A 22,037-nucleotide genomic window follows, 5' to 3' on the forward strand; every position below is an offset into this window, starting at 1 on the left:
TTGAACGTACCCCTCTAAAAACATACATTAAATCCCCCTTCTAAATATTGCAAAATAGTGGAACGCGTCGAGCTTTGGTTCTGGTAACGGCACAAAACTGTAGGGTTGATGGAGGTTGCTTTATTGGAGGGTTGTGGCCCCCTCTTCTGATGCAACGGACATCGCTGTTAGCGGCGAAATCAGTCCCGATCGTGAGTCACTGCTATTAAGAAACTATCAATCATAAATCGCGTGTGTCCGCGTTTACCTAAAATTTAAAATTATGCCGGTGCGGAAAGGGCATCTTGTCCTCATGCGTTACGTAAATAATAGTTGTATTGAGCTCAATGCATTGTTCTAGTAACTAGTTTCCTTTTCCATTGTATAATTTGATATGCTTCATACAGATAGAGTAACAGCATGCAGGTACTTCTTTTAAGTAGGTACTAAAATTTCCGTCACTTGGTAGTGCAAGCCGTTCGGTTCACCTTGCTTTCAGTTTTCGTAATAAAAAAATAGCTTTGTAAAACCAGAAACTGTATCACCGCAAATTTGATATCGCGGGGTAATTTAATATGGCAAAAAGGTTTGCAAAACAACCACCAATTTTTAAATGTACAAGAAATAAGTATAGAGTGAGTTTTATGTTGGTTACTATGAGTGTATTTGCAAATAGAGTTATCAAAACTATTGTGGTTTTGAATTCGAAGTCATGTAAGAAAATATCTATTTTGTGTTTAGGAATGAAGTGTAACAGTGATTTGTACTTAAAGTAACTTACTTCTTAGTGACACACAGTGTTTTCTTGTGTTCGGCACTGCAAAGACAGTGTTACCATGTGCAGTGGGGGTGCTTCTGTTGTTTGGTAATGGGGGCTGTTTTCTTATGGCGCAAAGATGTGTTAAGCAATTCTAGCACCATATGAAATCAGTTCTTAAAACCAGAGATCCACAAAAACATTTATTTAAATAGTTAACATCGATTTCCATTTATAACATAAAAGAAAAGTAAGTAAAAGTAACATTAAAAAACTAGCAACAATGTTGTACGATAACATATAGACACCAAGTATGTAGTACTGCGCCCTTTGTGCACTTTTCAAATAATATACACATCTTCGTATTTACAACAAGCCATTTACAACAAAGGTGCAAAAATTGGGGTCAAAAGATTTGTACAGTAAAGTCTCGAATCTACTAACATCCACTTACAGACAGACATACAGACATTCTACAATAATTTGTTAATAGAATCAGACAGATATCACCGCTTCCTTTTCGGAGGAATCACATTCTTCTTTCTTGTTTAGTTTCAACCAGGTATCTCCAAGCGCTTTGGCGAAGTGGTCGTCCACCGAAAGGCCCGTACTGTCCATCAGCTCCATCACTTTGTCCTTGATTTTCGGAGGCGACTTTACGATCGGCGGATCTTTCGGGGGCGCGTTGTTATTTGAAAATATTTTCACGTAATCCTTTCCCAGGGAGCGCCGGAAGTGCTCGTCGATAATTGGATCGCACATGGATATACCTGGAATGAAATTTTTCAGTAAAACAAAGGGACTGGGGGACTATTAACCTGAGGGCATATCGTCCCGTTGCGCTTGTGTGATAACGGAAGTTCGGTAACTCGATCTAAATTCCGGGTTGTTAATTGTTTGCGAGTAGGATGGCGGTTGCCCTCGTTGGCGTACGCTCATGTCTAGGGGTGTATCGATGCCGCCGTTTGGTGGTAATTCGAATTCTTCTGGCATTTTGGGATCTGATTTGCGCGAATATTCGGGGCGGGTGCGGCGATCCCTTTTCCATTTCGTTGTTGGAAGCTGTTTTGTGGAAGCGTGTTTATTTGAATCCTCTGAAAATAAAATTAGTATTAGCGCAATCGGTTCAAGAATCTAGTGTAGGGCGATTCGACCCTTCAAGGCCAACGCTAATTAAAATGATCTACATCCGGTCAAGCCGACGCCGGCCGTTCAACTACAATTGTAAGTACCTTTCGTAATCCACGGCTGCCAAAATTCGCACTTAGAGGGGCCCTCATTTTTTCTTGCCATTTCCAATAGTTTAACCCGTAAAAATTGCGCTTTGATTAATTCTTGCACGATAAACGGTAATTCCATGTTACAGACGCGAAGGCGATCAAATAAAGGAGGGTTGAAGGAAATTTTCGGAAAAATTGTAATTCGCTCACTGTTTACGTTGCACCATTGTTATACGTTCAACCTTTAACTGAAGAAAATAGTAAGGCCGCTTCATTCATAAGAATCCACCAGGTAGACTAACAGGTATAAGTAATTAGTTTTTTTTACTAATCGCGCCCAAACCGTTGTTAAATCACGTGGAAATAAAGTCCAATTTGGCCTAAAAGACGTATTTTGACCACTCGAATTTTTTGTTTTATTTTTTACCGCAGGGTTCTTCACTTTTAGAAGCTAATTTACAACACGTCGTTAAGAATACTCCCCATACACTATGGTCGGTCGAAGACGATTTTAATTGACTCTCTGTAAATTACAGGGCAAAATGAAACACTCTAATCGGCAAGGACGTTTAGAACTGATGATGATACGTGGCGCCTTTTGATTTTTTTTCTTCCTCTTGAGCAAGAACCCGTTAATTCGATTACGAATCGACTGCGGAAATTAATTTTGCAATTTTCTGGAAAATTGATACAGATCTGTTTTGCAGATTAGCACTTACGCAAGTTGTTTTAGGAAATAAAACTCCTTGTTTAGTGATTTCAAAATTTCCCGTTAAAGTTTGATTACAATTGAGCAAAGTTAATTGGTTCAATTTTCACGTAATTATACAAAGTAATGAGGATCGCGACCGTCGATTATTAAGAAATCGCTTCGGCGTTTCTAGGGCATAATTTCTATCTTGATATCTTTGAAGAGTACCAGTAAGTCCGCATACCACGAGAAGGAATGCTCAGTTCACACCAGTACATCTGTTCGAAACATACCACACATAACGAACTAAAATAAGCCTTATGTTAGATAACAATGTGTCTAAATTTAATGTCATATTTTTCGGCATCCGCCTAACTTTCGAATATTTCGATCAAATTCCTTAAAATCGATTTTGCGCGTTTTCATACCGCGTCGATCATTAAATTTCATTACTACTTCGTGGGTGGGTGGTTAAATAAATTCTCGTGCGCTTCGTTCCGATGCTACGTATCGAAATTTTTTGCATTCTTCAGCTTTCAAGGCGGACAAGAGTTCATTGCAATTTGAGCGTTATTGGAAAAAAACATCATTCAGACCATATGTTAATTTGCAAGCATTAAATATGTTAAACATTAACATCCTCTCGAGCGACGCGACAAAAAAAACAAAATATTTGGCATATTTATCAAAACTGGTGCGCTGCTTTTTTGCAAAAATAACTAGGTAATGATTTATTAATGCATTCCCCGATATTTATAAGAAATGTGGGAATTTAATTATTTTTGCAATCGGATTACATTAACTTTTGTATTTTTACAGGTAAACCCTTACATTACAACTCAGCTATACTGAAGAAATTTGCAAAACTTCCGTCACAGAAACTGAGCCGCCCGATTTTAAAATTGCACGCAACCGTTGACTGATAGGTACGTTCTTTTGAGGAAACCCTGCGACTTTTGCGTATTTTCCACCTGCAGTAGAACGTATGGTTTTTGGAAAGGAAGATTTTGGACTAGAAGAGGAAATTTGATCACTAAAAGTTCGATATTCTGACCACTTTTAAATTTGGTCGTAATAACTTCACTCTGCTTAGTCCTCATAACTTCATAGAATATATAAAGACATGTATTTGCCGTAACGTCGATTTTTTCATTTGACGGACTTTTTTTTTCGACAATGTTTTAGCGATGTACCTACTAACCGGAAGGATGAATTAATAGATAAAGGGGCGGGTACTTATAATTTTTGGATAGATGGAGCCGACAGGTGTTTCATTGCGAGGTCATTTTTAAGGAAATTCTTACCCAATAAATAAAACTTTGTTCACACGCAACTGTGTCGTAAAACAAGTGAGACCAACATAAAAACATAATAGAGAACGTTACATTTCCCGAAAAAATTGCTTTGTATATTATTTATTTAGGGAGATTTTGCAATCACATCTCGAAGTCAAAGGGAAAAGGTTAAAGGGCATAAATCCAAGAAAGAGTAGTTCCCAGACAGTGGCGTAGCGTGGGCCATCGCCGCCTGGGGCCGACCGGAAATTCGTCGCATCCTCGATTTTAATATTCAAGAAAATTCCGAGAAAAATTCATTAAAGCTAAATAAAGCAGTTTTAATTCCGAGTTTAATTAAAAATGTGCTTTTGGTGCTTTTTTCAGAGTGGACATAGTCGATGGGAGATAATTTTTTATTATTAATTTTAGCTTCTCTCGCAACTGGCATTATGACAATCTTTGGTAAACCATCTTCAAGTTTGGACTAAATAATATATTTTAATAAACCCAGAAAGCCGAACATAATGAGCCTGTTGCAGGTACGAAATCTTGTAGACGTACACGCTCAAGATAGAATTCTTCTTTATTACTATCTTCAGGAGTATGATTTAAATTAGGTTCGTCCACGTTCAATACTACTTCAGGTCTTTAAAAGCATATTTTTGCGCTAGATTTTGCAATTGTTGGAACCTTTCTTGAATGTCAGCAGTTACTCTGCATATTGAAGAAAATGCCATCGTACGAAAACTTTACTTCCGTCGCCAAATAGATGCTTCAGGGGTTAGAAGAACTTGTCTTGGGGATTGAAAAGAAATTTCAAACTCTCAATGTTCGGTAAAACCAATCTTTAGCGAATCATGTTGTAGAGTCCATGGCTGACTGAACCTGAACCGTGCGTATGATACCGCTGACTCTTCGGAGAAATCTGTATTCATGTGTTGAAGGAATTTGGGGCTTCTCTGTAACAATATAGCAACCTTATGTTTGGATCTATACTTTCAGGCAATTTTACAATGTCGTTAAAATCGATATATATTTTGTTCCGGTGTCGGAATGTCAGCAATTACAGCAGAGGTATTTGAATTTGACTTATTCGTACTGTCAATGAAAGGTTGCAAGTCTTCAGTATCAGTTATTTATTCTATTTAAGCTACTTCCGGGATAGGACTGTCTCTGACATTAAAACACTAGTCTTTGAAAAACTCACACCTGAAGGCCCTGGCGTCCACTCTGCCCTCTTTTGCCCTTTTTATATTTAGTTAGAGATGTGCTATAAAAGAAGAAGTACTTCTTCGCTTTCGCTAATTGGGCCGTTCCAGAAAACTTTGGCAGTACTCGATTTTACCCCTCCTCCTCGCGCCACCCTGTTGCATTTGGGCTTGGCACAAACACACAATGACGAGAGATATTATTTATATATTACATTATGGGTTAGGTTGGTAGAGCAAACTGGACTTAATAAATTAAGAAAAATAAAAATATTTCAGATGTTAACTTAAGACTAACTTTGTAAACATAAATAAAATGCCCAATTGTAAACATCACTTGAGGGCTTAAGAAAGATCTCGTTACATATATCATACAATTTGGATGAAATTTCAAAAACATATCTAAACTCATATCTAAACATACATAAGAATTGAAAATACAAGCTGGGTCTCCCACCCCACCCCCATCTCCGAATGTTCAAGCAGATTCTGGGAATACGGAGTTATCACCGTTAACGGAATTATCTGAAAATCTGCCACACAAGTTATTCATTGAGGACGTTTTAGGTAAAATATGTTCACGACTTCACGTCTTCCGGTTATGTCGAGATATATAATTACAGCATTTGGTCTATTGCTTAAAAAAAATGGTGTTGTCATTAAAAGAAATAAAATTTCCGAATTTTAAAGAAGTGCGAAATTTGGTATGAATTTCTGAACACTCAATATAAATTTTTTGGATAATTTTTGCATATAATGTAAATTGCTTTATTATGCAAATCCTGAAAATAATATGACCAATCTCGTTTGGTTCATAAAATGTACAGGGTGGAAATTTTGACACAACAACAACAACAACAAACTCAAGGGGGTCATTTTTTAATAGCAACCAGTATTTTTATGGCATATTCTTAAAGTGCACACCTTTCATGCTGATATATCCAAAAAAAGTGTGGTCAAGAATCATATGTAATGAAAACGTGTAGTTGCCAATAATGAAAAATATGCTCCCCTTTACCAAGCAGAAGTACGCCACTGACTGCAAAAAAATCAAATAATTCAAAAACCGTTAGATCTAGGTTTATGGTCCCTCATATCAAACTTCCTCTACATTTTGCGCTGATTAAAAAAATAGTACGAAGTAGGACAATGGACATCCCATTTAAAATTAAGAATGTTGAGCCAGTATACCCGGAACCGATATAAATACTTCATGATAGTTCCGCCTTATGAGCATCTGCTATGTTATATGGGTCTAAGTAAGGGCCACTTAATTTAGCCACATATCGGAAACGAATTCAAGGGAGGTAGTGTGACAAGCAATCCTAAATAAAAGACCTTTCCGCTAATTAATTATAGATCTTTTCAATCACAATCAATTTTTTTGTATTTTTTTATGTAAAACAAAAAATTGCGAACAATTCAATGAATTTCGGATTTGGCATACGCACGCCTTTAGTGGTTCCAAGTAAAATTTTTAAAAAGGGGGAGGGGCGAGGATAAACACACGTTCTACCCTTCATGGTATTCTAATGAAAGGTCTCACCGAAATTAATTGGTTTGTACAAACTATAACTCCTGCGCGACTCCTTTCCGACATCAATAGGTGGACGCGAGGAGGAGGGAGGGAGGGAGGGGGTAGAAATTAATTTTATCTTTCATGGTATTCCAATTAAAGGTCCCAACAAAAGGAACTGTTTTCTGCCAACTACCGCCCTTCTTTGTGACTCCTTATCAAAACAGGGAGTTGGGGGGGGGGGGGGACTGGTTTTATCCTTCATCATGGTAGATTAATGAAAGGTTTCAACGAAAGGAATTAATTTCTACCAACCATAGCCCTCCTCCTCCACCCCTTATCGTGATTGGATATACATAATTCCTTATATCTCAAGAACAAATTGCCGGAGGGGGGTACTCACAATGGGAAACTGGGACCTGGGAAGAAATATATCTATTGGTGATGTCAAAACTTTAAGAGCGAATATCTCGAAAACGGTTTGTCGGAGGAAAGTACCTAGAAAGGCAAAATATTTGTCTGGACGAGACATATCTATTAGTGAAGTCGAAGCGAATATCTTGAAAACGAAGTGCGGAAGAGGGTACTCAGGGCAAGTGGAACGTCAGGACGAGACAGATCTACCGGCGATGTAAAAACTTAATTGTGAGTATCTCGAAAATGTTGAAGGAAGGTACCTATAAAGGGAAAATGAAATATTTCGGAGAATTTCTCAAAGGGCTTGATTATATAGCGTAGATTTTTAATGTATGCCAGGCGACCTTTAAATGATTATGTGTAAATAGCCCCCTCCCCATTAATCATTTACCCCAAGCAAGAAAACATGGATAAATATAGCATGCTACTACCATTGAATATGCTACTACCTTATAACGCAACAAAGCTAGTTCGGTTTTAAAAAATGTGCTTTATCTGCACAAGAGTTGTGCACAATTTATACTTGTTTCTGTATATCAACCATATGCGTATTTTATGTTGTCGTACAGCAAATTGATTACCCTTTTCAAATATCCTAAAAAATATTGGCATTGTATTTGAAAAACAAAGGTTGCATCGATTTCCGGTTAAACCCGAAGTGATGCCAGAAGTTTCAATATGCGATCGGATAGATCGTATGGTCACATGTAAATGTTTGACAAATTTTTCGTATCTCGTCAAATAAAAGAGGCATTGAGTTGACTCTTTTATTTCGATCGCACTGTATATCTTTTTTGTTTCATTATTAGATTCAACAGTAAAAAGTAACTTACACTCTAATAATTAACAAATATTTCAAGACAGTTTGACATGAAGGCTTTTGTTTTAGTCATCTTATTTTTTGAGTAAATTTTGCCGCTAATGGACAATTTTAAGGTGATATCGTTTAGTAACTAAGTGATACCTACATATGTAGTTTCAAATTGACGAATTCTCAAATATAAAATAATAAATGCAGGTCCACATTTAAAAAATCAAGTTTATTCCTCAAAGAGAACAGAAAAGTCGAACTTACTAATCCTCGTACTAATCTTACCAGTTTGTATAGAGGAGAAAAAGTTGCATAATGAGAAAGTGTCATATATGTTTGCAAAAATCTCTTCAAATAAAGTCACAAAAAAATTAAAAAGAAATTAACGTTTAACTCTTTCACTTTCTAAGCAGTGTTAAATTCATAACTTTGCGTCCGCCTTCGCCTCTTAAACGGTTGTCGAGATCCCATGAATTTAGGACACCTTGCAGGTTTCAATCGTATGACCAAACGATTATGTAGTTAGTTCGGCGCATCGCGACCATTTAACCGACATGCTCGAATTTGGGACACTTTGTACAAGTAGCAAAAACATTTGCTATCGTAATTTGGAGTGAAATAAATTAGAAGGTAAACATTATAGAAAAATCGGTTAAGCTTTTAGATAGTGGTTGTCTAACAAAAAGTCTTGGTTAACAGCGTGAAACGTTCGACCAAAACCTCGAAGGAGTAGTGATATAGGCAGACTGCGGCGAAAATTTAGTTTAAAAAAGGTATAAAAAAATATTTCTTGCAGTTATGCCAGATATGAAAGTTTCTCAATTCGATAGGACAAATCACAAAGTGATGTTAAAATAAACTTAAAAATGGCGATTACTGGCATAACAACTTCTTTTTGTTAGATTTAGGAAATATCGATTGAAGAAAGTAATTTTTGTAACGATAAAAGATAAAAAGAAACCAATAAAATTAAATACCTACTCAATTGATTGTGAAAGTATTGAAACCTCCTTAATTAAATTGAAAAAATAGATACCGAAGTTTACTAGAGCATTCTTTATTCCAACATCATTGAAGAGTATAAACAATTTGTTGGTTCATGTAAAAAAAACCAATATGGCGCTCATTTACAAGAAAGTTTCTATTCAGGTCTCAATAATTGCCATTTTTAACTTTTGAGTAAAATAAAAAACGTTCATAATATGGAATTTTTTCTCATAATTTTAGTAACTACGGTGTTTTAGAAATTCGTAGTTTTTAGTTTCATCTGGTTCAAAACTATGATCATTCCATTTGGGCCATCCTGTAGTGTATAATAACCGCAAATTAAAGATATTTATTTTACACCACACTACAATTAAATGAATTAAACGAAATAACGTGTACCTACCTACTAAAAGCCGTTGCGCCTGGGTGAGCCAGACATTGACAAACTCTCAGGGGGGTACACGCCATTCACAAAACAAAAGTTATCGCCATCTGCTGTATTATAAGGAAACCTAGAACTTACTATTCCAAAACAAAAAGATCCTCAAAAACTGAGGTTTGCTTGAAGTGGTTATCAGGAAAGGTAAATTCCTACTCGAGGTCCGCCTGGAATTATAGTAAGCCCGGAAGTAAATCCTTTATTTACCCATTCCGGTGCGTACAAAATTCCTTTTGCAGTGCAGATTACAAAGAATGTCGATTATTTAATTTGTAGGTATTTCAAGAATTGACAATGAAGAAACTAACAGATTTCACCATGAAGTAAAAACGAGATTTCTCCTCTTAAAAATATATCTAAATGAGAGAAAAACACAAAGGTTTCAATATTAAAGTTACCATACCTAATAATAACGACCTTGTTCACTGATTAGAAAATAATTGACCGTACGTCAATTTAGGACGATTATACTGGCGCGATAGTATTGGAATGCATCGCCATTTTGACTTTATATTAGATACAAACAAAGGAATAAAAATTACCTGATATTGTGATTGCCTGTTGTATTTCTGCGACCCTCGACAGAACGTCTAGTGGTGATTCGCCGACATCCATATTGGCCAACCGCGATGGAATGTAATTGTTATCACTGTAAACAAATGATATCGTTACACATAAGATTCCACTTTGTCAATAAAAGATGAAAATCAAAACTAGTAACACACTTTGACAGGGAGAAGTTGCACTGAACGGAGAAAAGGCCACAAAAACAAGGGGGCGTTCTGACATAGATAAAACTAATCATTGACAATTATAGATAACAATTTAGTAAACACGGTCGCTGGGAGTGGTAAGCATACCAAAATTGTTACAGCAAAAATTAATCATTTAACGCGCACTGTAGGTTCACCAAGCTCAAGGGCTTTGTCAGATTTTGAGCGTAGATGATTTCATAAATTATTTGTTTAATAAATTTAGGGGACAAACTGCAATTAATACGTCCCATAAAAACATCTCTAAGCAAAATACTTTAAGGTTTTATTAGGATTTTGGGTTTTCAGGGTCTTTAAGGCCTTTAGGTTACTTCGTCAGCCTAAAATGTCTCCAATAATAATCTTAACGAGATTTTCGGAGCCTTCGAAAGTCTTCCAGAGTATTGTAAATATGTGATAGTTTTCGAGAGCCCAAAATCTTTAGTAGTCTCTAAAAGTTGAACCTTTAACGATGTTTTATATGTATACCTAAGCTTTTAAAAATGTCTACTATTTAAAGAAATATGGAAGATGCACGTTTGCGATTCTTCAAATGTATCAATCTAAGAGCCTTCGTGTGTGTGTGGGAATTAGAAAGAATTACCAGGCCTTCTGGAACATTATGAGAATTTATAAATCTTCCTAGGCGGACAAAAGGTACGCGAATTTCCAGGCTCAATTAAGTCGAATATTTGGCATATTTGGACCCTTGTAGTGCCTTCTTGTGACTATAGTCGTCTGCGAGGTTGTCACCCCATTCTCGAAACGAATTTGAGGACGTGGGCACATGGGAGGGCATATATCCACCCAAAATGATTTGTGCCCGCTAGGTATACAGTGTGTCCAAGATAAGAATGAACGGCATGGGGAAATCGGAAACCATAAGAGATACACAGTTGGTTAAATTAGAAAAAAGTATTTTAGGACTTAGTAAAATGATGTTTTAAAAATTCGAAGATATTCGAAAAAAACCGAATTGAACCATATTCGTTTTTAGTTTTCTCTGAACCTGATTGAGGTACTTTTTATGTCCTACAAGTTGGTGCCCATAGTTTTTCACTGCAACATTTCGTCCATCAGAAACCATAATCAATCATATTTTTATATGGACCGAAAAAAAGTACCTACTGTATCGAGTAGCAATTTTTTTTTGACATTTTGTCAATGCCTACTACAACAAAATGTTAAAAATTGTTTATTATTTAAGTCAGAAAAAAGGCTTGATATTAAATTCATTTTAGTGTAGTAAGCCACCCAACTAAAAACACTAAATTTTTGGTATTGGCACGTAATTAGCACCCAATTAGCACCTAATTTTGAATTAGTTTTAAAAAAATTGGATGTAGTGATGGGGGGCATAATGGGCATCAGATTGCTAGCTTATGTACTACGAGTAAAAAATAAAAGGAGAGAACCTTACATTAAAAGGGGACTTGACGGAAATGGACAAAAAGGAAGTGATAAAAGTGCGAGAAGAGGGGGGGGGGGAACGCGACATTATTGGCAGTGGTGTAATAAAACAAAACTGACATCGTCTCTTCTGTTTTATGATAAGTCAAGTCGACATAACTGACCAGCGCAAAGGAAGTGATATTTTGACGACTTCCGTCGCGTGTTATGCTATTTCCCACCATCGTTACATTCTCTCCTGTTATTTTTACTCGTAGCTTATGTATTTCATAGGTAACACAATTCCAGTATACTTAGAACTTGGAAGCGCCCTCTATTAAGCAGCAGTATAAACATGTTCAGTAAAATTATGCTTATGGATTTATGCATTAGATGTCGCTGCGAAAAATTCGAATTGTCCAAACTTTAGCGGTTTACATTTCTTCAGTGGCATCTAGAGGGCGCTTTTAAGTATACCTAAATTAACCTAAATGTGCATAAGATTAACAATTATGTTGCTTGTGTATATGTTGCTTGTAAATATATATGTACCTCTGTGCTTTCGCAGGGTGGATACATGTATGTACAGAGTGGTTCAAATTCGTGGCTCACCATTGGTATTTTTGAAAATAACTGCGGTATCAACGAAAAACTGAAAATGTCAAATTTCATTTCCCTAACTTCTACTTGCTATTTCTAGGCTTTGCCTGTTTTAACTTCAGTTTTAGCATCAACTGATGTTATCTGACGACCTTTTCCTCGGGCGTCCTATTGCCCTCCTTTTTATCTGTCCTGATAATTCCTGTTATACTTTCTGTATGTTGATTCCATTCTATTTTCCTGTGTTTGTTCCATTAGTTTATCTCTTCTATCCCACATCTCGTTTCCTAGCTTAAATTGTCAGAAATGGGACGATCCCCTTAGCACCTTCTATGGGCACTTTTTTTCGGCGAATCTGAATTTGTTTCAGCATTTCCACAGCGCGCCAGATGCAGAAGCTACAAGGTAGGTAGGTACTGCTTTCTGATTTCTTATGGACTCCATATTGGGTTGTTACGAAATAGGACAAAACGAGTTTAAAACCGACGAAAGCGCATTTTCCAAGCACAGAATCATCTCAGGGTTGTTACACTGTATAAGAAAGAAACCGCAACAAAAAAGCTTAAACTGGAGGACTAGTAGTGGGACAGACCGACAAAGTGGGGACAATGGCGTTGATTTTCCTTTTGGAAATTGCGCTAAAAAGAAAAATGACGTCCCACTTTTACTTAACTGTACAATAAAAGTTTCAAAATCGAATGTTTTACATTCATTTCTCAACAAAACATCCACGGGTAGATTTTGTTGAATCAACATGGTTATGATGCTCGTTATGATGTCGATGCATTCCAATGAATTTCTTTTTTTTTTGCTTAATCTCATTCCGTAAAAATCCAATATGGGGTCCATAAGACACACGAAAGTAGTTGCCTGTAGCTTCTTTCTACATCTAGTGTGTTATTAAAATTCTGATGACAGATTCGGATTCTCCGAAGTTGTAAATTCCAGTAAAATCGATTTAGGCCCATTCCATAACTTTCTACGCTTTTCCAGGGGTTTCTGTCTTCTTTCGACAACCTCAGAACCTTCGAGGTTTATATGGTTCTAAGAAATGCACAAAGGATTCTGGAGAACTTTAGAGATTTACGGTGTTTCTAAATGTGCACGTGCAATAAGGAGATTGCTAAAAGCCGCTGGGAAATTGACACCTTCCAGAATTCCAGAGGTTAGGTCCTATATAAAGCTTATCAGAGAATTCCCGGTCGCGTACGCTTTGGAAAGGACCTATCTGAAGACGCAACAGAAACAAAGATTTTTAGGCCTCTGAGTTTTCAAGGCGCTTTACACCAATCTAGGAAATTCTAGGGTCTTTCTTCAACCCTTTAGGCTAAGACAATTATGCTTATAAAAAGGACCTAACATTTTCTGGAGCTATTTAAATCCTAGGAACTTCTCAAGGCTTAGATCTGTAAATTCGCGGAAAGATGTGTAAATTCCCTGAAAATTGTGTACATTTCCAGAAAGATCTGGTAGATGTCTCGAATTCGCGCGTCTTTTGTCAATAGTTCTAAGGCCAAGATAAGAATTTCTATCATGGGGATCTCGAAACTAAGCAGATGACCAAATTAGGGAAAAGTTATTATTATGCTGTAAAGAAAACCAGAAAACTCCGATTACTTCCGCAGATATGCCAGAAAAACCGAAATTTCTTTGGGCAGATACAACAAAATTAAAAAAACATTTTTTCATTGCCACTAATTGAGGTCAACAAGATAGTGTTCAATACAACAATGTGCGGCACACAAAAAAATGGAAACTGATGGTTTCAACAAGAGGGTGCACCCGCGCACAACGCCCTAATCGTGCGTATCCAACATATTTTCCATTTTGAAATTTGTCTGTAGTCTTTAAATCCTGTACTGTCATTGTTTCCTCACACGGACAAACAAAACGAATAACGCATTTTTATTGCTACAATTGCCCTAAAAAGATACTACAAAACGCTTTTATATCGCCAACCCAAATCAAAGTATGCTACTTTTGCCCAAAGCAACATTCCAATCTCTATAAATGACAACCGGGGAAACAATTAAACAAAATCGCGACGAGAAACAAAGTGGCGAATTAAAAAATAATAGATCCAAGACTAAAAACCTTAAAGCGCCTTTGTTGAACTTGAAATAAAAGACAAACTTGGATCACAAATCCACACAATAACCGTGCATTATTGTAACGTTGGTAACGTTATTATAAAATACAGGGATTTCCCAACTAATCGTCAATAATGAAGATTTAAAAGACGAGGAATGTGACGTCGATGGACACATTGAAGTACTACATATAAATTTAGAAATTAATTGAGTAACTCTCGGAAATTTACGAAGTTATTTATCCGAATAAAATGTTCATTTCGATTTAATCACATACGTAGGTACCAATAACATAGAATTAATGTTGATGATCTGATGTGTTTGTGGAATGTTTAGAATGTAGGCAATCGGCAATCGTAGGTATAAATTACACTGATAATAATCTAAATTGTGTATTGTACTTCGCATACTTTTCTCATTACAGTGATAATCTATGTTTTAAATGGAATTGTGCGAACTAATTCATGATCGCAATTAGGTATACCAATTGTAAGCTTTGCTCTGGTATCATTTGTGTTAGCAGAGAGGTTTATATGACAGTCAGGTTGAGCTTCGCACTTCAATTCAAATTTGAATATTATTGCGTCCCTATCCAACATTCAGAAAACCTTTTTTTTGTCTTAAAAAAGGTAGCACCGCTGTGTAGCACAGTAAAATTTCTTAAAAGCATATAAATGGATTAAACATAGAATACCGAGCATAAGACGACCAAGTTCAATGTGCAGCAGGTCTTCTAACCGGAATTTAACGCAAATTTTTGAAAGAAAAACTATCTGTAAAGATGAAGATTAAAAAAACCAGTAAAGAAGATGTGAGGTAATTTTTATTATTACTTGTCTTGTGAGTATAATTACTGCAACATTCGAATGTAACCATTAATGGAAGACTAAATACGTTGTTCGCGAAGTACAAAAAAATCACAATACAAAATAACCACTCACTTTAAATGATGATTCACAAAAATGACTGGAAAATCTTGGAGCGGCGAAGCTTTGCATATTAATTTAAACCCCCACCCGAAAAAGTATTCCACGATTCCACCTCAACTCATATATAGCCCATTTTGCTAATCGTAATCGCTTCAATTGATCACAGATCTTCCAGAATAAATGGCATCGAACATCTTTACTTTATTATTTTGATATTTTGCCAACGCCTACTAAATCAAAACGGTTTATTAAAAAAAATTTTAACATTTTGGTGTAGAAGGCGTTGACAAAATGTCAAAATTATTCACTGTTCTTGTAAATGACATACCTCATCATATTGCGCCATATGTCATTGTATTCGTAATAAAAAATGCTACTCAATATTAGAGTGCTCCAGCATTTATTATTTGAGCATATTCACGATTCAGGTGTTATCAAAATTATAATATTTGTTCTGTAAGCAGTCTTTCACCTAGATAAATTAATATGTACCTAGCTATTGTATCAAAATCGAAAAAAAAAACATCAGAATTATCTCAAGAATTATATAGTTATATTGATGAACACGAAACATAACAAGTATAAATTGTGCACAACTCTTGAGCAGATAAAGCGCATTTTTTTAAAAACCGAAATAGCTTATAGGAAATGGTTGGGTTATAAGGGGAGTAGGCTTACAAATAAATATTTAAAGACCGCCTGGCATACATTTAAAATCCTCCGACACTCCATTCTGCAGATATTTGCACTGAAAGCTTCGACTTCACCAATAGATATGTCTCGTCCAGTCGATTCATTTTGTCTGTAAGAGTACTTTCCTCCAGCAAACCGTTTTCGAGATATTCGTTCTTAAAGTTTTGAAATCACCAATGGATATATTTCTTCCAGACGTCCCAATCGCCCTTTGTGAGTACTCTCTTCGGGCAATCCGTTCTGGAGATATAGGGGAATATAGCCTATCATGATAAGGGGTCGAGGAGGAGGACTATGGTTGGTAGAAATTAATTCCTTTCGTTGAGACCTTTTATTAGAGTACCATGAAGGATAAAACCAGTCCCGCCCTCCCCAGTTCCACAGCCCCCACACCCCCTCTTTTGATAAGGGGCCAAAAAGTCAGCAGTAGTTGGTATAGAAAATGGTTTCTTTCGTTGAGACCTTTAATTAGAATACACGCATTGTTGCCGATATACCTTTTTACTTGTTTGAAATTTTAACCACAGATGCCTCTAATAGGTAAAGACAAACATTTTATTTCTCAACGTAATCACAAAGACAAACATATCTTATATTGTAAAAATCAGATATGCGAATGGAATGCGCTGACTGCGCAATGTCAACATTCTTATCTATGGCAATATTTTTTTGAAATTTCATCCACAGATTCAGAGAGGCAAACATAAACCCATATTTTAAACATTAGGTGTGCGCATGTGCAGACTACGCAATGGTAAGTAGAAGGGGTTAAGTGGTAGAACAGACGGTAGTTTATTCTACGTGTCTGAACTTCGCCCCATTGGGTTGTACAAAAGTGTAAGGGTAAATCTATATTAATTTTATTTTTAACCAATCTGTATCAACTCAATAAATGGCTATTATTATTATTATTATTATTAAGTTTCTCATTTACTTGTAACAACATTTATACCTTAATTTATTTTCCTTTGCAAACATAAATATTTCGTTATATGACCTTTCGGGAAGTACTTATCAATCCTTGGAAAACGTGAAAACCTCTTTTTCATTTTTTTAATATTTCTTTAGGTTCGGTTACAATTTTCGAATTAGAACATGTTTGTTCTAATGGAAACCATGTTCGGTTTCAATTCACACCACTTTTCAGCCGATTATTATTTGGGAAAAAACCGAGGAAAATTTTTTTTAAATCTGTGCAAATTCGTTATGAATGACTAACGGACTGAACGATTTTTAAAGTAATTAAGAATGTTACAATTCCCTTGTCTACAAAACCCGAGACAAAACCCGTTCATTTTGCATAAATGGATGTGATTAAAAACCGCCCCTATTTTTTAGTGTGAAATTATTGAAACACACGGAACGGAAAATAAGGGGGTTTCCATTTAAAAAATAAAATTTTAGGCATTTTTAAAACTACAAAATTTGGTATGATTATCTACAATGCTCTGTACAGTTTTTACACGTTAGGTAGAATTCAAAAACCGCTATTTTAGGTTTATGTCGCATATCATGTTTATTCCAAATTTTAGCAGATTTAAAAAATGTATACAAAGTACCTACATATATATCATTTAAAAAATGAAGTGTTGGGCAACCAATTATATACCTGAAACGTAAACGAAATTTTTTCAGAAATCTATTCGTATTAGCTTCTCATATAATAATCGACTTTGGACACCCTGAGTAGCTGTTTTTTCAGTAAGTAGTGCCTTTTTTCTTTACATTTTTTAATTGTTCAACCTTTGTTTTGTCTATGATTTCAACGCCTGAGTGTTCCTATCATAGTAGAGGATGATAAATTTGTGTCTAGACCCCTAGGGGCCGTATAGCGTGTCGTGTCCAGTACAATACATACCTCGAGACATACCTACATCCAAAAATTGTTGTTACGTTTGTGTAATGAGCTTTCTAAAATAAATTGAATCTTTATACGCTTTATACGCACAGTGGACACCAGGGGAGTACAAATTATTCAGGAGAGGCATGTGCTCATCTAGGCCCCCCCTTCGCTATGCCTCAAAACAATCTGTAAAGAATCTTTAAAGAAATGTCCTAGAGCCTCTAAATGAGATGTTTCAAGAATGGATAAACATTTTATAAAGCATATCTAAATTGTTTGACCCAAAATCGTCCTGAAACCTTCATTTTCATGACTACTTTCTGTCAGGAAATTTTAGGTTCCATGACAGAGGCTGAGCAGACTACGTTTCCTGTGGCTTGTCACTTTACTGGCCGCATCTGTCACTTTACCGGTCGCACCGTCACTTTACCAGCCGCATTTTTGGCATTGCTAAATGTCTATAATGACTCCTGTCATCACCGACAGATTGACACTAAACAAAGTTCTATATGAAAATTGAAATTTTATATTAAAATACGATTTCGGGGAAAATTTAATACAAAACTCGTCAGTAAAAAAAACTCGGAAATTAAAGTACTCGGCCCCAAAGGAGCCTCGCACTTCAATTTTCCTCGCCAGTAATGTGTCATTTTCCTGACTTTTATGTAAATAACTATTATTTTTCATTTGCCTATTATATGCCAATTATATCTGTCATATGAGATATATAAAGCAGCTATGACGTCCGAGAGCGTAATGAGAGGGCATAATGGATTGTCATCTCATTATTCCCTCAAACGTCAAAATATATTGATGGAGTTATATTATGTATTAAAAACGATGCTACCTGATTTGTATGAAGCACTTTAATGTTGGGTAAACAAAAAAAATCATTACATTTGTATATTGAAAATACAATATTTGGAATCATGAAAAATAAAATTTTGTATGCACCTCAGGGATTACTCGATATTTAACCCTCGAGCGACTTACAATCCCTCGGGCGAGGCCCTCGGGCTCTGTCACCCTCGGCATAAATATCGCCTTAATGCCCTTAATACATAAATAACTATTAAGGCAGTCGAAGAATAGAAAAAACTCGAAAAAACCTTGAATAATTTCATTTTAGTCTGAAGTCATTAAAAAATTGGTTTTAGTTTTAATCGAGTCGACTCACGAGGCAAATAGAAAATTTTCCTACCGCAACTCTGATCCAACTAGTTACTAGAAGACCAAAAATAAGTATCGTGGTCTCTATCCAAGAAGCCTATATGTTCCTGAAATGATGACATGAGACTAAAAGGTTCTTGAACGTTAAGAAGTATTACCATTACCATCACAAGCTTAAAATATCTGCTGAAAATAGTATGTTGGGGTAACTTGCGACACCTCGGACCTCCTCCTCGACATCACTACTTTACTTTAACTATAACAATAGGTATGTCTCATTTATTTTATTTATTTAGAAAAAAAGCAGTGCTGTTTGCTACAATCAGCTACATTACCTACATCAATTCACATCAATTCATAAAAGTCACGAATCGCAGATCATTGCAGACATTGGCAAAATGGAGAAGACGTCGACTGGATCGATTCTCCACACGGTGTTTTTAAAACAATTGCACGTTACTCCGTTACATAATAATAAAGGAAGTGTACTACGTTAAACAGATTTAAATCATCCATAAAATGGGCGGCGATATTTGTAAAATACACCGGATATCCTGTTTGTGCCGCCCATGATTAGCAAACATAACAAGAGTTCGTTTTAGAATAGACGAACAATTAAATGTCACAACATATCTGACAACTTGTTGACTTTCAACATACATTTGGAAGCGATTTATTTGCTGGCGAACCTTATCAGCAATGTTTTACATTCCCACTTTAACTGAAATAATTATTATAATTAATTAATATCTATATCACGTTCCGAAACAACTGTCCTTTATTCTATATGGAATACAATACACGCGGAGCGTGTCTGTTTAAAAAAAATTAGGGAAAACATTGACCTCAATAAAAGAATAGTTGAAATTCTTTTTAAACAATTACTTATTGCATTGAAAAATAATGACGTGAATTAAAAGAAAAATAATCGTCTTCTTTTCAACTCCTGGGAATCTTTTTTATTTAGCGCACTAGAACCGTTGTCCTTTTCGGTTAATTTGCAAAAATTGAAAAATGAAATCATTATTGGGTTTGCTAAATTAAAAACCGCACACCCAAAAAATCAATACAAATCACGTGCGCATAAACCACCCCCTCGTAATAAATGAAACTTACCCTTATATTGTAACAGATTTTATAAAACACACGACGTAAATAATGCGTCGATTGTTTTCGTAACCACCGTTTAACACACTAACATCTAAAACTCTGCGAAGAATTTGACATTTCGGTCAAACCTGCGATTGTGGTATGCATGGCATCTCAAATATTTACATTTGCTCCTCTGGTGGAAAACACTTGAAATATAGAGTACAGTACACGCAGTCATGTCCTGTTTTCTATCACATTTGGTCCCATTTATATGACCGAGTTACTAATACTTATTTGCCCCCTATAATTAATGGTGGGGTAAATAGAACTGAAAAATTTTCTTCGTATCAACCGTCAGGTGAAAATAATAAACTTATTTTGAATTTACTTAAGTAGCGTGTGATTGTGGCTTCTTTCAAAATAAAAGCTGATTGGTTGGTTTACAGTTGAGCATCATCAACTTAAAGAAAAGTAATTTTGCTTAATTGGACGAAAATATTTACTATTTACTCCCATGCTTGGAGTTTGGTTCTACTAATACTGCATTCCTTGTTGGTATTTACTTGAATCTACGCGCAGAATCGTCCGGTGAAACGCGCCGCGATTTTAAATTTAAATTTACGCTGAAATGCAGATTGCAGATATTACCGACTGGGATTAAACTCGATCTTTATTACAAAATTAGTTTGAAATTTGCGCTGATGTATTCGCCCGTCCATCAATAGAAAAGGCCAGGGAAGATTATTTCCAATGCCAAATTAATGAGTAAGTAAACAAAGAACACATAATAAATTAATAAAACTTTTCGTTCTTTTTGATATGATTGGTTCATTTTTTAAAATGCCATGATTATATTATATTCGGACATAAAACCGCACTGCGGACTCGACTCCTTGCGCCATATTACAGGCAACCCGAGCTACTTCGATAAAGTAAAACAACTTCGGCAATCGATACCGTCGTAATTATAGCGACACGGCACAAGAGGTACGAGAGGCTGCCCCCCAACCCCATCGCCAATTAATCTTTGCCAAAATTGAGCCAATTGTAAAAATTACTAAATCTGTAGATTCGAAGAAATCGCTTATAGTACCCAAAGAGGGTACCTAGTCTTTGATAGTACCTACATTTACACCTCTATTTCATATTTCGACCATAATAAGGGGCTCCATTTTCGCGTGCTATCATGGCTGGATGATATATCATAATAATGTTAAGAATAATCTTGGCCCCGTTGTGTAAGAGAATAATCGAGGCAGAGACTCTATGAGACTCTCTTTGGTTTATTATTAACAATCGTCAATAATTTTATAATTTTGTATTGCTGTCTGTCTGTCCGTTCGCCCGTCTGTCTGTCCGTGTGCACGATAACTTTGTGTAGAAACGGCCGATCGCTTTGCAAATTGATACATGTTCTTCGGGATATATGAAACGTCGCTATTGTTTTTTGGCTATGTAGACTAACGGGCCAAAAAGTTACCGCCCAAAAACTGACCAAGCCTCCAAAAAGGGTATCTCTTATAACTCTTGTTACAAATAACATATGAATGTCCGGTTTTCTGTGTTAGTAAACATGGGCGTACGCAGCTTTTGGTCTAGGGAGGGGCAATAAATAAAATTGGCGGAAAAAAAATGTTTAATGAAACACATAATAGGTATACATTTTTATTTTTAGTAGGTAATAGTTATTAAAAACGCCTTCAAAATTATCTCAAAATATTAGTTATTGGCGCTTTTATATCAATCAATTTTGTATTAAATATGCAAAAGAAAAACACGGGGCGAAAATAGATAGGAAGATATAAAGGCCATTTCGGTATATCGGAAGAATTTTAGGCAAATCGGTAGATCTACCGAAAAATCGGTAGACGGAACATCACTGGCTGACCACTGCACAGTGGTTTGTGTTAACGCGCGATTAGTGAACCGGGCTGGCGCCTAGCTATGCAGATGCCGGTGTACCGAGTAATCCGATGGACCTGGGAACAGCGATTTGCGGGATCGGTGCTCTAATTTATAGCTTAAAACCTCTTTCATTGCTTAAATCTCAAAGGAAAAGGTTTTGAATTAAAATCCAACAAAGACAATTCTTACAGACATCTTTTAACAAACATAAAACGTAACCTGTGGCAGCTGTCTCCCTTGCCCCTCCCTGCGTACGCCCATGTTAGTAAATA

General features: G+C 36.0%; 1 protein-coding gene across 2 annotated transcripts; it reads right to left on the reverse strand.

The window, feature by feature from the left end:
* Window positions 1–926: 926 nt before the first annotated feature.
* Window positions 927–20,072, reverse strand: LOC116175727. 2 transcript variants are annotated; one of them, XM_031493992.1, is made up of 4 exons: window positions 19,885–20,072; window positions 9,845–9,951; window positions 1,555–1,830; window positions 927–1,506 (listed from the first exon to the last, which is right to left on the reverse strand). In XM_031493992.1, the coding sequence occupies exons 2-4, from the start codon at window positions 9,915–9,917 to the stop codon at window positions 1,232–1,234; spliced, it is 624 nt and encodes a 207-aa protein (XP_031349852.1). In that variant the 5' UTR covers window positions 9,918–9,951; window positions 19,885–20,072; the 3' UTR covers window positions 927–1,231. The 2 variants fall into 2 exon arrangements, with proteins under 2 accessions (XP_031349852.1, XP_031349851.1); XM_031493991.1 differs by lacking the exons at window positions 9,845–9,951; window positions 19,885–20,072 and adding an exon at window positions 1,969–2,323.
* Between the last annotated feature and the right edge of the window lie 1,965 nt (window positions 20,073–22,037).

Source organism: Photinus pyralis, unplaced genomic scaffold (genome assembly GCF_008802855.1).
Source record: "Photinus pyralis isolate 1611_PpyrPB1 unplaced genomic scaffold, Ppyr1.3 Ppyr1.4_LG7, whole genome shotgun sequence".
NCBI classification, from domain to species: Eukaryota; Metazoa; Arthropoda; class Insecta; order Coleoptera; family Lampyridae; genus Photinus; species Photinus pyralis.